Raw genomic sequence first — 21,242 nt, forward strand, 5'->3', positions numbered from 1 at the left:
TTCTTTCTGTAAAATTCTACAGAGAGGACATGCTCTAGTTTGTTTTATTATCCCCCCATTGATGGGCATTTAGGTTGTTGCTGATATTTAAATGCTCAATGAATACTTTTGTGGATGTGTCTCTAGACTCTTGTAAGCAGAAATGCTATAAAAAGCTGTACACAGTGCTTGAAAAGTGCCCTCCAAAAAGGCTTCACTACTATCATCAATGGATATAAGATAGTACCCCTGTCCCTCACCCCTGTCAGCACCAATCATCCTCTTATAAATTCATTCATCCATCCATCCATCCATCCATCCATCCATCCGATACTTTTTGGAGAGTGACTACATGAAATTGACCTTTGGAGAACTGAAATAAGTTTCCCAAAGTCACACAGTTAATAAGAAGTAGAAGTGGATTGAAAACCACCTCAGAGTCCATGTTCCGCTACCTCTGTGCCTGTCTGCAGGATTTTTTCCCTCCCTGGCTTGATGAACTGACTTATTTTCTCCTCAGAGCACATCGGATTTCAGTTTCTCTGTGATTGTAGAAAACGTAGACTGCTACAGCTCTGGCATCATCTGCAGGAAGTTTATTTCCATCAACGTTGGGAACTCACTCATTATCTTTGATGATGACTCAGGAAATCCTGTAAGGCCTGGTGCAGGTTAAGGTTGTACGAATGATTTGTATGTTAACAGGGGCCAGGGGCAGAAGAGGGCTGGGGACTGGTTTCCTTACCACAGCAGTTTCTCTTGGAGCCGTTGAGTCAGCAGCCCAGATTGAATTCCTTGGTCAGAGTCAAGAACACAGAGGTCAATGTCAGGGCATGAGGGAGGCATGATTTCCTGGGACTGGACAATGACTTAGATCTGGGCCCCACTGACCCAGGTATTGGGGGACACTCAGGCCACAGGAATGACTGTCTCTGTCCCCCTAGAGTCCTGAGAGCTTCCTGGATGAGAAGCAGGAGGTCCACACCTGGCAAGCAGGGTTTTTCACATTGGTGCATTTCCCAAGGGAACACATCACCCTCTTATGGGACCAAAGAACCACAGTGCACGTCCAGGCTGGGCCACAATGGCAGGTAGTTGCACGAGCAGTGACCCTCATAGGGCCCTCTGCTCCTGTCTGGGGCTGATCCAGGCCTTGGGCATCCTTGCATGAACTATACCCTCACTGAGGAGCCAGGAGCATCATGTCTCCTGTCCTATCTGCCTGCACCCCACTCTGTGCACTTCTCCCCTGGCTCTTCTCCTATCCCTCTTTACACTGTGACTCCAGAAGTTGCTTCTGGGTCCATGACAGATTCCTGGACTCATGGTGACTCCTCTTCCAGTGGTTCATCCCTGGTGTTCCTGCAGGTGACCGCCGTGTTCTCTCTTCTTTCAGGGCCAGCTGGCTGGACTCTGTGGGAACTTTGACTTAAAAACCATCAATGAGATGAGGACTCCGGAGAATTTAGAGTTAACTAACCCCCAGGAGTTTGGCAGCAGTTGGGCTGCAGTTGAGGTAAAGCTTCCCTAGGCTGGCTTACTCCTTCACTCAGATGGGCCCTGGCCAGCACTGAGGGAACCCCAGTCAGAGATTGCTCCTCGGTGAGGCTGCTCCTGCAACTGCTCCACCAACCTCTGACCCAGCATCCCCAGCCTTAGACTCTGTCCTGCGGCCTGAGGACACATACCACCCACCTCACAAATCGAGCTGCATGTGTGTCCCGGATCAAGCCCTGGCAGGAGGGTAGGGGCTGCAAAGGAGACAAAGTCTTTGTCTTAGGAGACATGACCACCTGCCAGGGAAGATAGGGCTTACTGAAGCATGACCATCTTACCCATCTTCTGTGTCCCCAGTGCCTGGCACTAGGTCTGGCCCAGAGGAGAATCTAAGAGAGACCCATGTGGACTGAGGCAATCAGAGGCTTCCTGCAGGAGGTGGGAGTACGGTGGTACTTAAAGGATAGGCCATATTTGGAAAGATGCATGTATCAGAGAGAAAGCCTCTGAGAGGGAGGACAACTTTAACAGAGGCAGAAATGAGGAGGGTGTCCCTGCAGGTTGAGAGATGGCTGAGGTGCCCAAGCTGTGAGCTATGGAGCTAAATAGCACTGAACTCAGAGCAGGAGACCTAGGTTCTTGTCTTGGGTCATCCAGTGACTTGCTGGTTGACCTTGACTAAGTTCCATCTTCTCTGTCATCCTCTGTGAAGGAGCTATGCCAGGAGAGGGATGGTGACTGGACTTGACTTATCATGACAGCTTTGATCAGCCAGAAGAGGTTGCCTAGGAAGCTATGCTGAGAAATACCTAAGACTTGTGTCAGGCTCAGCTAGAAGGAGAACTGTGGTTGATTAGTTATGTCTGTCATGAGTACAGCAGCAGACAGTGGTGATATGAGTGTTACATATTTGCCTTTCTCGGACTGGGTCATTTTAGGTCCCTAATTCTCTATTGGGTAATAGACAAAGGTGAGCTTATGTAGCTTGGGGTCAGGGCATCGTCCTCAGTATAATCCTGAGGTGGGACAAGGCTGTTCTCACAGTCTCAGAAGGGTGTGCTCTAGCCCACTCCCATTTAAAAGAAGCAGAGAGGGTGACTAACTTTTATTGCTCCCCTCCTCTGATCCCCTACTGCTACTCTTCTCTCGATAATCCCTTGGCATATCCTGGGCCGGTGGGGGGGAGGGGGTGTGTTATGTGAGAATGTAGGCCTGATGGAGGAGGCTTGTCAGACATTGGGGAAGTCTGTATTAGTTATTAGTTATCTATAGCTGTGTAACAACATTACTACAGATTTGGCAGCATTTAACCACACACATGTATTATCTCGGTTTCTGTGGGTCAAGAGTCAGGGCAGGGCTTGACTCGGTTCTTTGTTTAGGGTATCACGGTCTGCTACCAAGGTGTTAGCCAGGGCTGAGCTTTCATCTCAGGTTCAACTAGGGAGGTATCTCCTTCCCCACCTGCTGGGGGTTGTCAGTAGCATTCAGTTCCTTGCAGCCATAGAACGGAGAGCTTCAGTGGTTTTGCTAGCTGTTGGCTAGAGAGGACCCTCGGCTCCTAAAGACCACCCACCATTCTGGTCATGTGAGAGTCCCCAACACGGTCACTTGCTTCCTCACAGCCAGCAAAAGAGAGACTCCAGAGAGATGGGCTCTCCATCTTATGTAACATAAAAATGCAATCACATACACATAACCGTGTCCATCCCATCACCTTAGCCTTGTTTTTTCAGCTTGAAGCCTTCATAAGTCCTTCCCACACTCAAGGAGAGGGGATTATACAAGGGCTTGAACCTCAGGAGTCAGGGACCATGGGAGTCAGTCTAGGAGTTTGTCTACCACACCAGGCAATAAGGCATTGTGGGGGTAGGGGGATCAACAGACGTGTCTTTGCCTCTCAGTGCCCAGATACCCTTGACCCCTGGGACACATGTGTCCTGAATCCTCTCCGGGAACCGTTTGCCAGAAAGGAGTGCAGCATTCTGCTCAGTGAGGTGTTTGAGACCTGCCACCCTGTGGTGAGTGGACCCCAGCCTCAACACTCCTGATTCCCTCCTCCACCTTCCCGGGATCCCTTCCGCTCTCAGAACCCCCGACTCCACAACCCATGCCTCAGAAGAGGTACCTCAGGTCTAGAAAGGAGATCCACCTCTGCCAATTCCCTGCCTCCAGCTAGCTCAGATGAGTCTGTCCTGTTTTCCCAGATTCCCAGATGACCCAGGACAGACAGCCAGACAAACAGCTTCCATGCCCCTCTTTTATTTTGAGAAAGAGAGTGGGAGAGGGGCAGATGGAGAGAGAGAGAGAATTTTTTTATTGTTTATTTATTTTGAGGGAGAGAGAGAGAGAATATTTTTTTATTGTTGAGAGAGAGAGAAAGAGAGGGTGCTGTGCATGCACATGTACACGAGTAGGAGAGGGGAGAGAGAGAATCCCAAGCAGGCTCTGTGCTGTCAGCACAGAACCCCACACAGGACTCAGTCCCACAAACCAAACCATGAGATCATGACCTGAGCCGAAATCAAGAGTGAGATGCTCAGTGGACTGAGTCACCCACACACCCCTTCCATGCCTTTTTCAAACCTGTCTCAATCTGGCTCTGATGAGGAAGTCCTTCTGAACAGTGAACAAAAACCCATTATGCTGTGGCATCGGCCCGCTGCCTGTTCTGCCCTCAGAGGAGACAGAGGGGAGCTGGCGCTTAGCTTCGCATGGTCCCCTCCAGGGCTTTCAAGGCTGCTGTCGGGCTGGCCTTGGCTGTCTCTGGCCTTGGCTGGGAGTTCATACCCCACATCTGTTTCTCAGCCACATCCTTAGCCCCTGGATCCAATAGCATAGGCCTGGGGAAGATGAGAGCCCAGTTCTCAAAAGTAGGATCTGTCTGGGCCATGGAGTTGTTTCCTTCTGAGTTGGCCACCTGTCTGCCCTCACCCCACCCAGGCAGCTCACCCTGCCCTGTGGCCCCTTCATGTTTATACCACTCTCTAAGGCTAAGTGGCATTGGTTGAGAAGCTGAAGAGCTAACATTCAGGAGCTGTCCTCTGACTTCTGACTTCTGACCTCCCTTAGGTCGATGTCACTTGGTTTTACTCAAACTGCCTGACAGACACATGTGGGTGCAACCGGGGTGGTGACTGTGAGTGTTTCTGTGCCAGTGTGTCTGCCTATGCCCACCAGTGCTGTCAGCATGGGGTGGCTGTGGACTGGAGGACCCCACACCTCTGCCGTGAGTATCCAGACCAATCAGCCAAGGTAGGGAGTGGGGACCCCTCTGTGGGCAGGCCCGTGGGGCGCCATCAGTCTCTAGTGGCTAGTGTTTATTGAGTACTTGGTATGTTCCAGGCGCATCCTTCTCAACTGGATACAGGTTTGCCTGTCTCTTTCATTGAATTTTTACAAAACCCTACGAAGTAGGACCATTTATTCCTGTTTTACAGTTGGAGAGCAGGTTAGACAGAGGCAGAGATTAAGTAACATGCTCAAGGTCACATAGGTTAGTGGTCAATCCAGGGCTCATCTTCAGATGGTCTGGCTGCAGACCTGTGCCCTTACCCACTCTACCAGACGAGTGAGGAGCCCCGGGTTTCAGACCCACAGCTGCCATTTGCAAGTTGTGTGGCCTTAACCATTTGCGAATGGCCTTAACAAGTCATTCAGCCTCTCCAGGGCTCAATTTTCTCATTTGAAAAGTAGGAATAGACCTGCCCCACCAGCTTCATTGTGAGGATCAAATGGGATAGTGAATGTAAAAGCCCTTTGTCAGCTAACACACACAGGCCCCATCAGAGGCAGCACAAGACATCAGTTTATTTAGAGCAATGGTGGTCTGCAAACGCCCTGGGCTGTCTGCTCCTATCCTGTAAAAATATTTCCAGCATGCATGCATACATATACATAGATGCATGTACATAAATATACTGTTAGTAGTGTAAATGTATGTCATACAGCAGATATAAAAGTGAATCTTTTAAAAACTAAATAAAATATGTAGAAAGTTAAATTATTCATTAACTTATTTTTTATTATTTGTTCCTGCACACCAGTGATCTTCCTGGTGCATTTATGCCTCACTTTGGGGTGCAGTGGTTATTACACAAGCCCTGGGGCCAGACTCTCTGGGTTAGCGGTCACCAAATGGGGTGACCTGGGGCATGTTCTTCACGCTCTGACTCGTAGTCGAGGGCTGAGGGAACCATACCTGCCTTGCAGGGTGCTGTGAGCTGTCAGTGAGATAATGCATGTAAAGCCCTTGGCACAGTGCTCTATGCTATTACTGAGGTCGCTGTCATTTTTTATGGGGACATGGGGCCGGCATGTCCTGAGCCCTGAGAGCTCCAGGCAGGATGACCCTACGAAGAAGATGGAACAGAATCCTCCTTTGGCCTCCCTTTTATCTGTCCATCTTCCTCTGGACCCTCCCACTGCAGATGCTCTGTGGATGCTCAGTGGTCCTCCCTCTATTCCTCAGGTAAAAATCCTTCTTGAAAGAGAAGGGAACACATATTTACAAGTATCTGCTGTGTGCCAGGCCCTGAGCCATCTCTGCGTTAACTCACTTAATCTTTAGGGCTAGAGTGAAATAAAGGACACCTCACCTGGGACACAAGATTTAAGGGGCACCAAGATCTCAGTAACGGAGATAAATCACATTTTAAGGTAATTGTTTTAAAAACTCAAACTTAATGCAAAACTCTCTTCGGCTTTGGTGAACAAAAAGTCAAAGTTTTAAGTAATGACAGGATCAATATTATTGATTTTCCCTTCTGCCTCAGGATCCAGTGTGGCTCGGCCAGGCACTGTCATTGATCTTGTCCTTATTTAAAATTTTTGATATTTTGTTTATCGTGGGTATTTTTGCATTAACTTCAAAAATTTTTAAACGGTGTGTTAAAATACTATATATCTTAATTACTGAGATTTTTGACGCCCTCTGACATTTTTCACCCAAGGTAAGCATTTGCCTTACCCTAGTCCAGACCTCACAAATCTATGGGGCAGATACTAATAGTGGTCCCATCTTATAAAGTAGGGCATTACATTTCAGAAAGGTTGAGTAACTTGTCCCAGTATGCACAGTTGAAGAGTGGGAGAGATGGAATTTGAACTCAGGTCTGACTTTTCTGGACTATCTCCCCCAGACCTGGTACACACTTGAAACCAGAGACTCTGAGATCTAATTCTCTAGTTCAATCTTCTGAGTCAACAAGTGAGGAAAAGTGAGTACTTTCCCATAACCACATGGTGGGTCAATCTAACTGCTAGTGCTCTTTCTAGAGGTCAATGCCAAATGCAGTGGAGTTGGTGGCTCTCTTCAGACCATGCCTACAAGCGAAGGAGAATCCTCCTCAGCCTACCCAAGTGGTTCCTCAAGGCCTTGCTTCTGGCTTTAGGTACCCCTGCAAGGTCCCCAGTTTACCCCAATGGACTAAAGAATCCATGTCTCAGGTCCCAGGGCAATAGGCTGTGGTGCTGGGCTGGGCCACTAGAGGGTGCGCTGAGCACACACTTGGAAGAGCTTGTCAAAACCTGATGGAAACTACACCCAGGGACCTGAAGAAGCCTTGGATCTTAGAGGCCCCTGGTTCCCTTCTACCTACGGTTCTTGAAATACCAATTTGTACCTTGTGCTTGTATTCCTCCAGGACCTGCTATAACATTTCTTATTGGAGTTTCCACTTCTCGATTCTAACCTTGCCCTTTGGGGCCACACAAAACACACCATTCTGTCCAACACTCATTCATTCATTCATTCATTCATTCATTTGATGCATGCTGAGTGCCTACTCTAGGCCAGGTTTTGAGCTTTGTGCTGGGGGTATAGAAAGGAGCCATGGTATTTCCTACACCTTAAGATATATGAATCCGGTGACCATGCCTAAATCTTGGAGTTTGGGAGGCAAGCTAAATCTGGGACAGCTAGGATTGCTAGGGGCCATGGCTCTGTCCATCTGTTCCAGGTTTCTCAAAAAGTCTTTTCTCTCTCTTTCAGCGTATGACTGTGACTTCTTTAACAAAGGTAAGCCCGTCTTCCCCAAGTGGAGTCTGGGGGGCTGAGCCACTGCCAGCCCTGCCCTGATGCCATAACAGCATCAGCCATCCTGAGGCCCTGCTGGCCCCAGAAGAGCTGTGACATGGGGCAGGGGGGGAACCCCACCATGCAGGGAGAACCCAGACAGTGCAGAGACCACAGGGATGCCCTGGAATTCTGTCCCTAGAAGTTCCTGTGGCCTTTGTCCATAGTCCAGGCTGGGCCAGCTTCCCAGGAGTTGTTCTCACCCAGGATAGCTTCACCAGGAAGTTAAAACCCCATTTGCACAGTGTGCCACCCTGTGGCCTTCACAGTCTAGTTCATCAGACCCATGGAATATTGTCTTGGGTCTCCTGAAGTTTTGAGTGGCAAAGGCAAATTCAAACTGCTCTTTCTGAGGATGACTGGAGCAAAACCTATAGCTTGGCTTAGACTGTCAGATTCATCTTCAAATTTAGCCAAGGTCCCAGGATACCAAGATATGCTCCAACTTCTGCATTAGGTAGGGTGAAAACACAGGTCATGACTAAAGACCCAAGGAAGGTTAATGTCCAGCATTAGAGCTCATTACTCAGTTTCATCACTAGGGTCATGGGCAATGGGGTGGGAAGTCAGATCTTGGCAGAGTTAGATGCTTCTCAGGTCCTTGGTATCATTCACATTTGACTTCTGGGCCCAGCTCCATTCTCTCCAGGTACCGTGCCATGAGCAGGCCTATGTGGGTATAGGTCCAAGGCTTTGTCCTCAGTTTCTTGCATTATCAGATTTTGGTCTGTCCCGCTGGCAGAGTATAGCAAGTGAAATTGAGGGGGACAGACTAGAGACCAGGATACCAGTCAGGGGGTCTGCGAGAGGAGAGCTGGACCAGAGTAAAGCATGATAGTGCAGTGACTACAGGCCCTCCAAAATGTTAGCCCTTAGGGACTCCTGATGGCCAGGGGCTTCCTCCTGGCTATGAGGAATCTTTCTTTATAGGAATGAATCTGAAATAGGAGAATTGCAGTCCCTGGGACAGGCAAGGTCTGTCTGACATCAGGCAAAGACATTTCAGCAAGACAGCTCTGAGCAGAGTTTTCTCTCTTCTGTGGCATTTTCGGTGGCAGTAACTGGCAAAGGACAAGCTGTTTCTAGCATCCTCCACCCACTCACCCACCCACCCATCCATTCCTTGCTCTGCTCTTCTACCAGCATTTTCTCTGGTCCAGGCCCTTGCTGGGTGTTGGGGAATCAGTGGTCAATGAGGCCTGTCACAGTAGCGTGTTGGCCCATGCTGGCTCTCTAAAACCACTGTGTACTCCTAACTCCACATTCAGTCCGTAGTTTGAAACTGACCACTGGCATGAGTACTCACACCATGGAAATCAGCGAACGCTACAGATTGGGGTTTTGTTTGTTTGTTTGAAAGCTTATTGTCAGGCATTTAGTAGCACAGTGCTGCCTATTTCCCATCCGGTCCAGGAGGCAGACATGGACCCTCCATCATGAGCCTCATCATAAGAGCTGTGATCAGTGTGTGCCTTACTCCGAGGGCTGGGGGAGCGCAGAGGAGGAGGGATGACGTTTGTGTGTGGCGGGAGAGGGTGCAGGGAGAGCTTCACCAAGGAGGTGACATTTGAGCTGGGCCCCAAAGGTTGAGTAGGCGTTTGCCAGGCACAAAACAGGGAGGACTATTCTGAGTGGGCAGGACAGCATGAGGAGAGGCATGAGGTAGAACACAGCACGGCTTTTTCAAGGAAGAGCCAGAGAAGTTCAGTGTGGCCGGGCAAGGGTGTGAGGAGGTAGGCGGGGGTCCCTGAATTCAATCTGGGCTCTTGGATTCTATCCTGACGGCAATGGGGAGCCATGGATGAGTCCCAGCAGGGAGTGTGACTAGAAAAGTGACTCAGACACCTGTGGGGAGGCAGCCCTGGAAGCCAAGGGACACACCAGAGGCAGGGAAGTTGGTTATAAGATTATTGCCAGTTGTCTAGGAAACCCCATGGCCCTTTCCAACCTATACCAACAACTGTAGGCACCTAAGAGACACAAAACTGACACTTTGAGATAAGTAGGTAAACACTAGTGTTGAGCCCAAGACTTCCTGGCCTTCCCTCAGGCCTTGCGTGGGCAGAGACCAGGTCTGATGTTAAGTATCAGAGATGACCCTGAATAGAGCAGTGGCTGTGGGACCGGCTCACGGAGAGACATTTGGTGGTGGTAGGTGGGCAGAGGTCTCCCATGGGTGGCCTTGTTCTCAGGCTTCTTGTGAAATTGTTCAGGCACTGTGCAGAGGGGCATTTCCCATCAGGGACTGACAGCCTGGAGTTTACTTCCCTTCTTGTGGAATCGAGCTCCCTGGGATCCGGGGTGAGGGAAGCGACCAAGAGTAGCTCTCTTGCACCCTCTCTTTTCCCCACCTTTGGCAGGATGGGAGGTGGGCAAAGGCCCAGGGGGGCAGGGCTCACGACTGGGCCCCTTCTCTCCAGCACTAGGTAAGGGTCCCTACCAACTGGCCAGCTTGGCAGGTGGCAGTGTCCTGGTGGCCACCAAGGCTGCAGGCGGTGCCATAGTCCTAGTGAGTGCAGAGGACGTGGCTCCAGGGGACATTGTGAACTTCCTGCTGACAGCTGCACTGTACAAGGCCAAGGCTCACGGTAAGGCCTATCTCTAACCCCACCCCAGCCCTTGGTGGAGGGAGGCAGTTGCCAGAGGAGGGGAGGATGTTGAGGCCCTAAGCAATCTGCAGTAGCTGAAGAAAAGTGGGGCTTGGACAGGTGCCCCTTTCCCAGTTGAGACAGCCTTTTGGGTCAGCCTGTTAGTCTCTTCAAAGAGGTACCTTCCCTCTTCTCCCTGGAAAAAACAGGGAGGCCAAGGTCCTGATGTACCTTTGTACCTTGCTTTACGTCATTGCCTGTCGTACTCCAGAAAACCCTGGTGGCGACAACTGCTACCTCCTCTCCCTCTCCTCCTCCCCTCCTTCCTGCCCTCAGTCCTCTTTCCCCTCTCCTCCTCCTCCTCCTCTTCTTCCCTCTCCACCCCCATCTTTTCCTGCTTCTCCTTCTCTTCCTCTTCCCTTCCCTTCCATCCTTGAGACTGGATAGACTTCAAGTGCCAGAGGGGAGCTGGCTGATGACTCCAGGGGGCTTTCTTCTGTGAACGGAGGCGCAGGCTCTCGATTTGCTCAGGTTACGATCCTGAATTCTGGTCTGGCAGGTTACACAGACTGGGACCCACCTGGAACCAGCTGCAGCCTCCCAGGTCTCAGAAGGTCTGCAGACCGGACAAGCTTAGCTTTAGCGGGCATTGCCCTCCCTTAGGAGTTCGGTAATGTTTGAGGAGTGGCAGGAATCTTGCCTGGTGCAGAGAGACCCCTGGATGGTATTTTTGCTGGGCCCTGGGCCAGCCAAGGCCTCAGATGAACCAGTGCTAGGAAGTCTTTTCTTTGGCCATTTGTGTGTGTCCCAGTGTGCACGGTCACTGTGATCAGCATTTCTTTCTACCCCCGCATCCTGCTGGCCCCATCTAGTCAGTATCTTCCCAACCACAGGGATGGTCCATGCAGCCTGTCCTGGCATCAGCTGGAGCCATGAACCAAGATGCTTCTCAGAGAGTCCATCCCAATCTAAGGATTTAAGTTCTCAGATTCTCAGGGTCTGCTGTTTATCTAGTTAGAAGAACCTTTCCCCACACCCTCATCCTTGCCTCCCTTCCTCATGCCCTCCCTCCCTTTCACTGGGCCCTATTCCCAGGCCAGACACAGAGCTGGGTGCTGGGGCATCAGGGATGGAAAAGACACATTCCTGCCCACCAGAAGTCCACAGTCCCATCCAGGAGACAGACATGACATGATCAAAGGCAGTTAACAATGTCTGTGGGAACACTTGGGAGGAGCCCCTAAAGCAGTCTTGGGGAGTCAGGAGAGGCTTCTTAGAGTAAGTGGTGTTCCCTTGAGGGGTGGGAAGAAGCCAGAGAGGGACTTGTAAGCTGGGCTCAGGAGCTGGGCTTTTATTCTGAGGGCAGTGGGGAGCCATGGAAGGGCTTTCAGGAGGAGAGAGACACTCCAGCTCCTGCCCAGCCCCAGGCACAGCTGTGGGTGATGTTCATGGGGGTGTGAGCCAGGGGTACAGTAGGAGGTGCCAAGAGGAATCACGTCACCGCACAAGGAAGCCTGGGACTGGGCCACCCACCACCACCCAAAAGAGAGCACTCCCTCCCTAAACGTTCCTAATCCCCAGGTCCGTGTGTGGTCCTATTTAAAGAAGGGTGTCTTACAACCTTCTAGGTGCAGTAGGTCATCTATTTAGTGGGCACTTTCTGTTCTCCATTTAATATGTTAGTCCAGTAAGAAGTAGTCCAGAGGGGGCGATGATTTTCCAGTAGTTTTATGGGCATGTTAAGCAGAACCCCAGGGTAGCCTGTCCTTGAAGAACATCACTGTGGACAGGATTCCCCAGAGTGAAGAGGCTGTGAAGCCCAGCCTCCACCTCAGTCAGGCCTGGGTCTCCTGGGCAGGTGGGAGCAGGGCCCAGTAAGGACCCAGGTCCCCACACCTACCCTATCCTGTGCTCCTTCCCTTATACTGTACCCTGGGTACTGGACAGCAGAAGAGAATGTGCCTTCTAGGTGAGATCTGGGGCGGCTTCATGGAAGTGTCCTTTGAACTGGGCCTTGAATGATGGAAAAGATTATGATGGGAAGAAATGGAGAGCAGAAAAAGTCACAGAGGGGAAGACTCAGCAATCATTCAGGCCTGAGCCTGTCACTCTTGGGAGTTTTGATGTCCTGTAGAATATATTCAAGGGACACAAGTCATAGCCTGGTGTATCACCGGGGAGGGTCAACTCGACTTGAAGATTTAGGGAGGAGGTTCCTTATTTATTAAAAAAAAAATTTTTTTTTCAACGTTTATTTATTTTTGGGACAGAGAGAGACAGAGCATGAACGGGGGAGGGGCAGAGAGAGAGGGAGACACAGAATCGGAAACAGGCTCCAGGCTCTGAGCCATCAGCCCAGAGCCTGACGCGGGGCTCGAACTCACGGACCGCGAGATCGTGACCTGGCTGAAGTCGGACGCTTAACCGACTGCGCCACCCAGGCGCCCCCTTATTTATTAATAATAGTAGCTCACCCTGCTGTAGCACTTACCATGCGCTGGACACTATTCTCGGTGCTTCATAGATTCCAACTCATTTAGACGTCAGGGCAGTTTTAGGAGGTAAGGTGCTGTTGTTTTCCCAAGTTACAGATGCGAGAACTGCGGCCCAGAGAAGTTAGGAAATTCACCCAAAGGTGCGTCACTCGTTAGCGACAGCAGCCAGTACTTCATCTGAACTGCTGTGCCATGCTGCCTCCCAAACACAGATGTAAAAAGAAATAAAATTGAGCGACTGGGAGGTTAGAAGTCACTTGAATGCTTCAGGTAAAACACAAGACTTTTTACCTCAGGGTCTGCGTTCCAGCCTCTCCTCTGTTAAGAGGACTTAAATGGTTGAGAACTTTGATCTAGGCTGAGAGCAGCCTTCACAAAGAAGGAGGGCAAGTCCCCGAGAGGGAAAGTGCCTTGCCTGAGGTCACGCCGAGAACGTGAACAGGGCTGGGCTGGAACACAGCACCCTACCCCTCTGTGCTGCCCTGTGCCAGCTCCTGGATCCCATCCCTGGGGCTGACGGTGCAGAGGTTAAGATCCTGGGCTCTGGCCTTAGCCTGCCTGAGCTCCTAATCCTGCCTCCCTCGTCCACCATCGGTGTGACTCTGGGCCTCACTTTCCTCATCTGTAAAATGGGAATAACAATATCATCTCCTTCTAACCTCTTATAGATTTTACTTGTTTATTATGTTTGTCCTCCTCCCACTTGAATATAAGCTCCATCCCGGCAGGGATTTTTGTTGGTTTGTTTTTTCTTTTCCCCGTTGTGCCTAGAACAGTGCCTGGCACATGAAGGGCCCTCAGAAAACATGAGCTGCTGAATGAATGAGTTGCTGCTACCTCCCAGGGCGCTCTTGGAATGTAATAAACCAGCAGGTAGAGGGCTTGCTTAGCGTTGTGTCTGGCACATAGTCATTGGTACATAGCAGTTGTTGTTATTACTGTTAACGATGAATCCTTCGTCCATGTGCCTCCTGTCTTCTCACAGCTGCTCAGGGAGGTGTAACAGGAGCTACATGGGCGGGAAGGGAAGACACACGAAGCCCCACGCTAGTTCTTTCACATACACTGTATTGTTTATCCCTCACAAGAGCCTAGGCACGTCAAGTCACTAGCCCACAAGGCAGCCGGCTGTGGCGGGCCGGGACTCCTGGACACCTGCTTGTGGATCTGGGGGCTGACAAAACCTGCAGGGCCCTGTGCAGGGGGTTATCCACCCAGAAACAAGCCCTACTTTCTAGAAATGGGCCTTTGTGGACACAGGAGAGAGGACAGCGGAGACCAATCGTAGGGCTCAGAGCAAGCCCCTTCTCCTCTCGGGTTCACTATTTTCCCATCTGTGGCTTGGACTCGACATACCCCTCAGTCTGCCAGCTCTGACCATCTGGGATTCTGTGTGAAGCAGGACCGAGGTGGGGTCCCTGAAACCTGGCAAATCCCCAAACCCCAGCCTGGCCAATAGAATGTGACTCCTCCGGGGCGGCCGTTTCTGTCAGTCTATTCCCTGCTGCATCCCTAGCATCTAGAATTTCCCCTGGCACACAGAGTGTCCTCAAAATGTTTGCAGAGGAAGAAAGGAGGGAGGAGGGAAGGAAGGTGGGAGGAAGACACCTCCCCGAGGTTTGGCAGCTGGCAGCTTCTCTAACCTTCCACTTCCCTCAGGGAGAGGTGGTGTGCACAGAGGGGCAGCCAGCAGGCAGAAGTCGGTGGGCAGGCATGGAGGAGCAGGGCCCAGCTAATCCACAGGGCGTGTTGCTGTCCTGAGTCTCGGAGGTTCTGCGCCCCATATGGACCCGTCTCTGCGCTCACCTTACCCACCTGGCTCTTTGCAGACCCGGACGTGGTATCCCTGGAGGCAGCGGACAGACCCAACTTCTTCCTCCATGTCACAGCCAATGGGTCTGTGGAGCTGGCTAAGTGGCAGGGCAACGTTGCCTTCCACCACCATGCCTCCTTCTCACTGCACCGGGGGACGTGGCAGGCAGGCCTAGTGGCCCTAGAGTCACTGGCAGAGCCTGGGTCCTTCCTTTATGTGTTGGGGCCCACGCTGGTCCTGCGGCTGTATGAGCACACAGAGGTGTTCCGCCGGGGCACGTTCTTCCGCCTTCTAGGTAGGTGTCCCCCCTGCCATCACCCTCAGCCCCTCATCAGACTGCCCTTCCCACCCTCTCGCACCACACCCTTCCAATCACCCTCAAGAGGCAGAATTCCCACTCTCCTGGCTCAGGGAGACCACCCTTGGGTGCTGCCCCTGAGATGGGATGTGGCCCAACCCCCATGTTGATGGCCTAGGGAGCCTGTGGGCAGTGGGGCTTGGGGCCCAGCCAGCTTCCTGGGTCCTGCCTACACCCACAGGCCGATTACATGGTCTAAAAATAGGGCAGCCTTTGTGGAAGGGAGGCAAGAAGTGCTCCTGGCCACAGCTTGTATAGCCCACTGGCTCAGGTTTCTTGCTGATGGGGACACATGCTGGCCCTGTGCTTTCAAAGACCGCCCCCTGGGGCACCAGGCTGAGGATCCAGCAGTCTCCCTCTCCCCCGTGGCAGTAATGGGGCAGCTCCACACCCTTTCTAGCGGAGACCGATAGGTTCCAGACCTTTGCCATCCCCCTGCCAGGTGGGTCTGCCCCCAAATGCTTGATCACTGCCTAATCCCTGGAGGAAGTGATCACAATTTCTCTACCACTTCAGGCAGACCTCTGTGTCCTGCATGTGGACATGTATGTTTGTGTCTGTGAGAGCACCTCATGCCACATGAATGGATCCATTTACATACATGCATAAATGTATCTCCAGCCAGCCTCCTCATTTATCACCTCCCCTACAAACCAGGCCTGGGCCAGTTCGTTGTTACATTCAGCGGTCATCTGTAGAGTCCACCAATGAACCCCACCCAGGACAGATTCATCACTGGCTGTAATGGCAGGGCTTGTGTCCCTTTCTGGAAGACAGAGTGGAATGAACGCAGGCTTTGAAGCCAGACAGCCTTGGGTTCAAATCCTGACCCTAGTCCTTGGCACTTGGAGGAGAGCTCCCCACCATCCAACCCTGTACAATGGGAATATTTGCCTCATAAAATTGTTGTGAGGATTGATTGCATCTCGCGGGTTTTGCTCTGGGCCTGGCTTATGGTAGGTGCTCCCCAAATGTAAGTCCTCAGTTCAGGTCTTAAGGATCTTAGAAAAGCAGATTTTCTCCACAGTCATCAGCGGTGTGGGGAAAGGGAGTCGGAAAGGGGCTGCTCCCTCTGGCCTGTTGCAGATCCCACCCACATCTTCCTGCTCAAGCCATGGTTTCAGAGACCAGTCACTTCTGCTAAGATGGTCTGGGGTCTCGTCTGCCTCTGAGTCCCCCATTGCCCAGACTTCCTCTGAGGATTCCTCATCTGTCACACTGGCCACAGGACGTTTTCTGAGGAAATCTCTTCTGGGAGAGTTTAATTTTCCCAGCATCTTCTGTGCCTCAGTTTCCTCACCCATAAAATGGGGGTAAAGATAGTGCTACGTCACAGGATTATCGTGGGGAAATACTTGTGAGATGTTGAATGTCACATTTGGTGCTGTTCAAGAGTTGGCTGTTTTTGTTATTATTACTATTAATAGCCACCAAGGTCCCAGGGGTGCAGAGCAAGCCTGGCCATCAAGGTCCCAGAGGGGCAGAGCAGCCTTATGGGGAGATCAGCCTTCTCTTTGGCTAACCCTCAAAGCCCAGCTACAACTGCCTGCTCTATAGTGCCCTGCCCTGGGCTTCTTAGCCCCTACACCAAACTCCCAGAGCCCTATCCCAAAGATCCCCCAGGCACCGACCCCGACTCTCAGGAATACAAACTTCCCCTTAGGTTGACTTTTATTTTAGTATATGCTGTCTTATTTTATTTTTCTTTACTTTTCCTACATGCGTCCATTTGTCTCTTCCATGGAGCAGGGTGGGGATGGGCTGAGCTAGGATTACCTCTGTGTTCTGTCACCTGACCCTGAGCTGGTGCCCAGTCTCACTCAGTCTCATCACTCGGGGCGGGTTGCCTTTCCAGATGCCAAGCCCTCAGGGGCTGCCTACCCCATCTGTGAGTGGCACTACGATGCTTGTGCCAGCCCCTGCTTCCGAACCTGCCGGGACCCACAGGCAGCTAGCTGCCAGGATGTGCCCAGGTGAGGGGGTATGGAGTCAAGGTGTGTACATCACTGGTTTGAGCACACACACGTGTAAATGGGCATGTAGTCTGACGGCATAGGCATGAGCACGTCCTGAGGTGTATATGTGTGCTTCCACATACTTGTGAATGCATGTTTCGTGTGCCGTGTGTATGGGGACGTGCGTATCAGAGCAAACCTGACTTACGCGGGCATGTGTGAATATGGATTTGTGCATGATGTGCATAGAGCTGGGCCCTGTGTGTGTCTGTGGGCTCTACACAGCTGTGTGTATGTGCATGTATGTGAGATGCACGTGTCTGGATGTTGGTGCAGCTGTGTGTGCGTGAAGGTGTATGCGCTGATGTTTTGACATTCTGTGTGAATGCTTTCGAGTCTTGCTGGCATAACAATGTGCCTAAATGCAGACACTTGTGAGCATGTGTGAGTGTGTGCACAAGTATGTGCATAACCAGGCCTTTTTCATGTTTCCCTCTTGGTCTGAGGAGAAGGTGTGTGCAAAAGTGTGCAACATGCATGTTTGGGTATATGTGCTCCTGTACGCAGTGTCTCTGGAGGTTCATGTCATGTGTGCTATAAGGAGGGATGAAGCGGTGCTCAATCCTAGTGAAAAGAGACGATGCCCTTCATATTTCAGACTGCTAACTGGCTCTCTGTTCTGTCCTCAGGGTAGAAGGCTGTGTACCTGCATGCCCCACCCCCAAGGTCCTGGATGAAGTCACACAGAGATGTGTCTACCTGGAGGACTGTGAGTGGCCTAGATTTCTCATCCCACCCCACCCCCCCCACTCAGATTTCCTGTAAATCTCCACAGTCGCCTTGACCAATCATGCCCAGAGCCCCCAGGTCCCTGAAGAAGCAGCATCAGTATTGGGGCTTCTGGAAGAGACCCTGGAATAGGCAGGGACCTCATTCAGTCCATTCTCCCCATGGTACAGAGAGAAAAATGAAGCCCAGAGTGGGGAAGGGACTGGCTTGGGATCAGGCAGTAGGAACATGGTACAGACAAACTTAGGCCTGAGGTCTGTTGGCTCTGAGCTCAGGTTTTGGGGCAAGAGTCCAAGGTTGGACTTTGGACTTGAATCCAAGCTCAAGTATGGGGCAGAGTCCAGACCTGCTGACTTCTGGGAGTCATCCAGTGCCATGCGGCAGAGGCCCCTGGGTTGGTCAGGCAGCCTGGCTGGACGTTGGAAGCTGCCTTCCCCCATGTTCACCTGAATCGCTGGTTCCAGAGCCCTGTTGTTTTTACATCCCTGCCCAGTGAAGACTCCCGGGGGCAACAGGCACTTCTGAGCTTCTTCTCTCTCTGCCCCAGGTGTGGAGCCCATGGTTTTGGGTCCCACAGAACCTCTTGGCAATGAGACCCTGCCTCCCAGTCAAGAGCTGCCCACTCCCAGTGACAAGGAGCTGCAGTTTCCACAGGAAGCTCCCGGGGCCCCCTCCCACAAGCCAGCGCTCACTCCAGCTGCCCCACTCACCACAGCCCTGAACCCACCCCTGGTAGCTACTCAGGGGCCAATGCTATCTCCAGGCCCCACAGAGCCCACTCTGCAGCAGCCGCTGGAGGTCACTGCATCTAACCTCCCTGTCCACCCCACAGAGGCCCCGGCCAGCAAGGGAGTGACTGCCAGCCACCTGGCCACCTCCCCTGCCCCAGAATCCTCATCCCTCTCCCTTTCGCAGCAGACTCCCACACCTAGCATAGGACCAAGTGCTATGAAGACGACTAGGGTGACTCTGACCTTTGCAGGGAGCCCCAACATCACAGTCTCCTCCCGGTCACCCCCTGCACCTCGCTTCCCACTCATGACCAAAGCTGTGACGATCCCAGGCCCTGGCTCCTTGACTATTAAGACCACGCCCCTCCAGCCCTTCCCAAGCCTAGAGTTGCCTGCAAGTTCCCCCTCCAGACCTGTGGCTTCCCCTGCAGTGACCTCCAGGCCCCTCACTTCCTTGGGATCCCACAAGGCTTTGCTGACACCTGCAATAACGGAGGCCACGAACAAGACAGGGATCCCTCAGCCCATACAGGCCCAGAGCGTTTCTAGTCCCAGCAGCCCCCTGGCTGAGGCTAGAACAGAAGCAGAACAGGTTCCTGTTAGTCCTCTGGCAACCAAGAGAGTAGAGACGGAGCCACCGACAGAGAAGCAACCTGGGCCCGACCAGCCCCTGGGTATCCCACCATCCTCACTTCCAAGCCCCTTCCCCACTGCCCCACTCCACCCTGCCTGGCACACCACCACAGCCACCAGGCTTCCAGCTCCGCCCCCAAAGACTCCAGCTGCCACCAGCCAGTCCACAGTTGCTCCCGGGCTGGGGGTCACACCCTTCGTGTCTCTGGACTCAACTCGGCCACACCAGCTCCTCTCTGGCCTGCCTCTCGATACCAGCCTGCCCTTGGCCAAGGTGGGCACATCTGCCCCAGTGGCCACGCCCGGGTCCAAGGGTTCTGTCACCACTTCTCTGCTCCCGCAGCAGCAGGCCACATCTCTCCCTATGGCCACAACTCCACCTGCTCAGACACTCAGCTCAGCACCTCCTCTCACCCCTGCTGTGGGCCAGGTAGACCTGCCCCATCACATAACCCCTCAGGCAGTAGGCACGGCACCAGGCCTGTTTCTGGGAGCCACATTGCCATCCTCTGGAGTCGTGGCCATGGCTGAGGGGGCAGCCTCCACAGTATCTGTTGCCCCACAAAAAAGCACTGCAGAGAAGATGGCCATCCTGTCCAAGCAAGTGTCTCTGCCCACCAAGATACATGGCTCTGCCCAGGGGAGGCCCACAGAACTCACACCTGCTGTGGCCCACACTCTTGCTACCTTGGCACCTGAGGCTGACGTCCCCTGGGCCGGCACAGTGCCACTGGTGCCTACATCCTATCCCCTGAGCCGCGTCTCGGCCAGGACCGCCTCCCGAGAGAGCGCACTGGTTCTGCTCCCTCAGCTGCCCGAGGCCCATGGAACCTCGGCTGGACCTCGGCTCCCAGCAGAGCTGGAGGCAGAGGCCACCACCAAGCAGTCTGGGCGCTCAGCCCCAGCCCAGAGCATCGCAGCGAGTTCAGCAGAGACCTTGACAACCACCACTGAGGACAGCACATCTGCCACGTGTGTCGTGAGTGACTTGTCAGGCCCCCCATATGTGGACACTCCATGTGTCTCTCCTCCTGTGCCCCCTGGCTGGGACACCATCATGCCGTCACATTCCTCATGGCCTGCTCCTGCTTCTCCTTCACTGGCTGCCAGGCTGAAAGATGGGGCTTCAGTCACCCCCCTCACCCTTGCCCCACACTCTGGAGCCTGACAGGTTCTCCAGTCTCCTCTGGGCCCCCGATGTCATAGCAGAGTCCGACCATTCCTCTAGGGCTGATTGGATGACTTAGCGTGACATCCAGAGCATGACAACACGGGCGTGCTAGCATGTGTCTGTTTGTGACTATGGAGCTACATGGGACTATGTGTGCATAGTGTATGTGTGTGAGACTCAGGGTGAGCCCTCATATGTCAGTGTGTGTGTGTGTGTGTGTGTGTGTGTGTGTGTGTGATATTTGGTGTTACAAGACAGTGTGTGTGCATTTGTAAGAAAGAGAGATAAAGCAAGATTGTGTGTGAGTATGTGTGTGTGTGTGTGTGTGTGTGTGTATATGTGTGTGTGCATGCATGGGTATGCTCGGGTTTTTCTGAGTCTAAGCTAGTGTGTTTGCACATCTGTGTACCTGGAGCTCTCTGCAAGGGCCAGACAGATATGCAGAGGTCTCTGGGAGTCAGTTCCCCGACCCCCAATCTCATGCTCAGCCCATCCCCAGGCCCCTGATGGGTATGTTGGGTGCGTGGAGAGTAAGGACACCACTCCCTAGTAGTCTTACTTCTGGGTCCCCTGACCTGCTACAGTCTACATTGGAAAGGGTCTTATTGCCCTTAGGCTTGAGGGCTGGGGTAGGGGAATGAGTGGCTGTGGCACTAGGCTGGGCACTCACGCTGTCCCTCCACCCTGTGCCCCAGCCAATCGCTGAGCAGGACTGCGTCCGCCACATCTGCCTGGAGGGCCAGCTGATCCGAGTGAACCAGTCCCAGCACTGTCCCCAGGGCGCCAAACCCCCTCGCTGTGGGGTCCTGGGCCTCGCAGTGAGGGTGGGCGGGGACCGCTGCTGCCCCGTCTGGGAATGTGCCTGTGAGTCCTGGGATGCACCCGATCCTCCCCCAGTGTGACCTCGGCCCCTTACCTGTGTGCTCCTCAGCCTTAGGGTAACCCTGACCTGACTGCATTCTCCTATGGGACCTCTTGTCTCCGTGTGACCCCTGACCTGGCAGATTCCCTACTCTTGCAACCTCATCTCTGTGATGCCTGCTCTGAGTGGCTCTCCAGTCCCCAGGGCCTCTCCATCACCCAGGAAAAGGCCAAGAGGCCTGCCCTTTGTTCCTGGGTGGCCTTGGCCCCCAGAAACATCCATCTATTCTTCTCAT

General features: G+C 52.7%; 1 protein-coding gene across 1 annotated transcript in view; it reads left to right on the plus strand.

Annotated features, from left to right (window-relative positions):
• The window catches only part of OTOG (otogelin), a 91,997-nt gene that overhangs the window by 40,979 nt on the left and 29,776 nt on the right, over positions 1 to 21,242 (plus strand). Inside the window, exons 26-37 of the mRNA XM_023239728.2 lie at positions 500 to 634; positions 924 to 1,070; positions 1,376 to 1,495; positions 3,381 to 3,497; positions 4,549 to 4,705; positions 7,469 to 7,495; positions 9,973 to 10,140; positions 14,465 to 14,743; positions 16,662 to 16,779; positions 17,451 to 17,530; positions 18,098 to 19,893; positions 20,781 to 20,949. Coding sequence (XP_023095496.2) covers positions 500 to 634; positions 924 to 1,070; positions 1,376 to 1,495; positions 3,381 to 3,497; positions 4,549 to 4,705; positions 7,469 to 7,495; positions 9,973 to 10,140; positions 14,465 to 14,743; positions 16,662 to 16,779; positions 17,451 to 17,530; positions 18,098 to 19,893; positions 20,781 to 20,949 — 3,313 coding nt within the window. The remainder of the gene's footprint in view (positions 1 to 499; positions 635 to 923; positions 1,071 to 1,375; positions 1,496 to 3,380; positions 3,498 to 4,548; positions 4,706 to 7,468; positions 7,496 to 9,972; positions 10,141 to 14,464; positions 14,744 to 16,661; positions 16,780 to 17,450; positions 17,531 to 18,097; positions 19,894 to 20,780; positions 20,950 to 21,242) is intronic.

This window comes from Felis catus, chromosome D1, assembly GCF_018350175.1.
Source record: "Felis catus isolate Fca126 chromosome D1, F.catus_Fca126_mat1.0, whole genome shotgun sequence".
Classification (NCBI taxonomy): Eukaryota; Metazoa; Chordata; class Mammalia; order Carnivora; family Felidae; genus Felis; species Felis catus.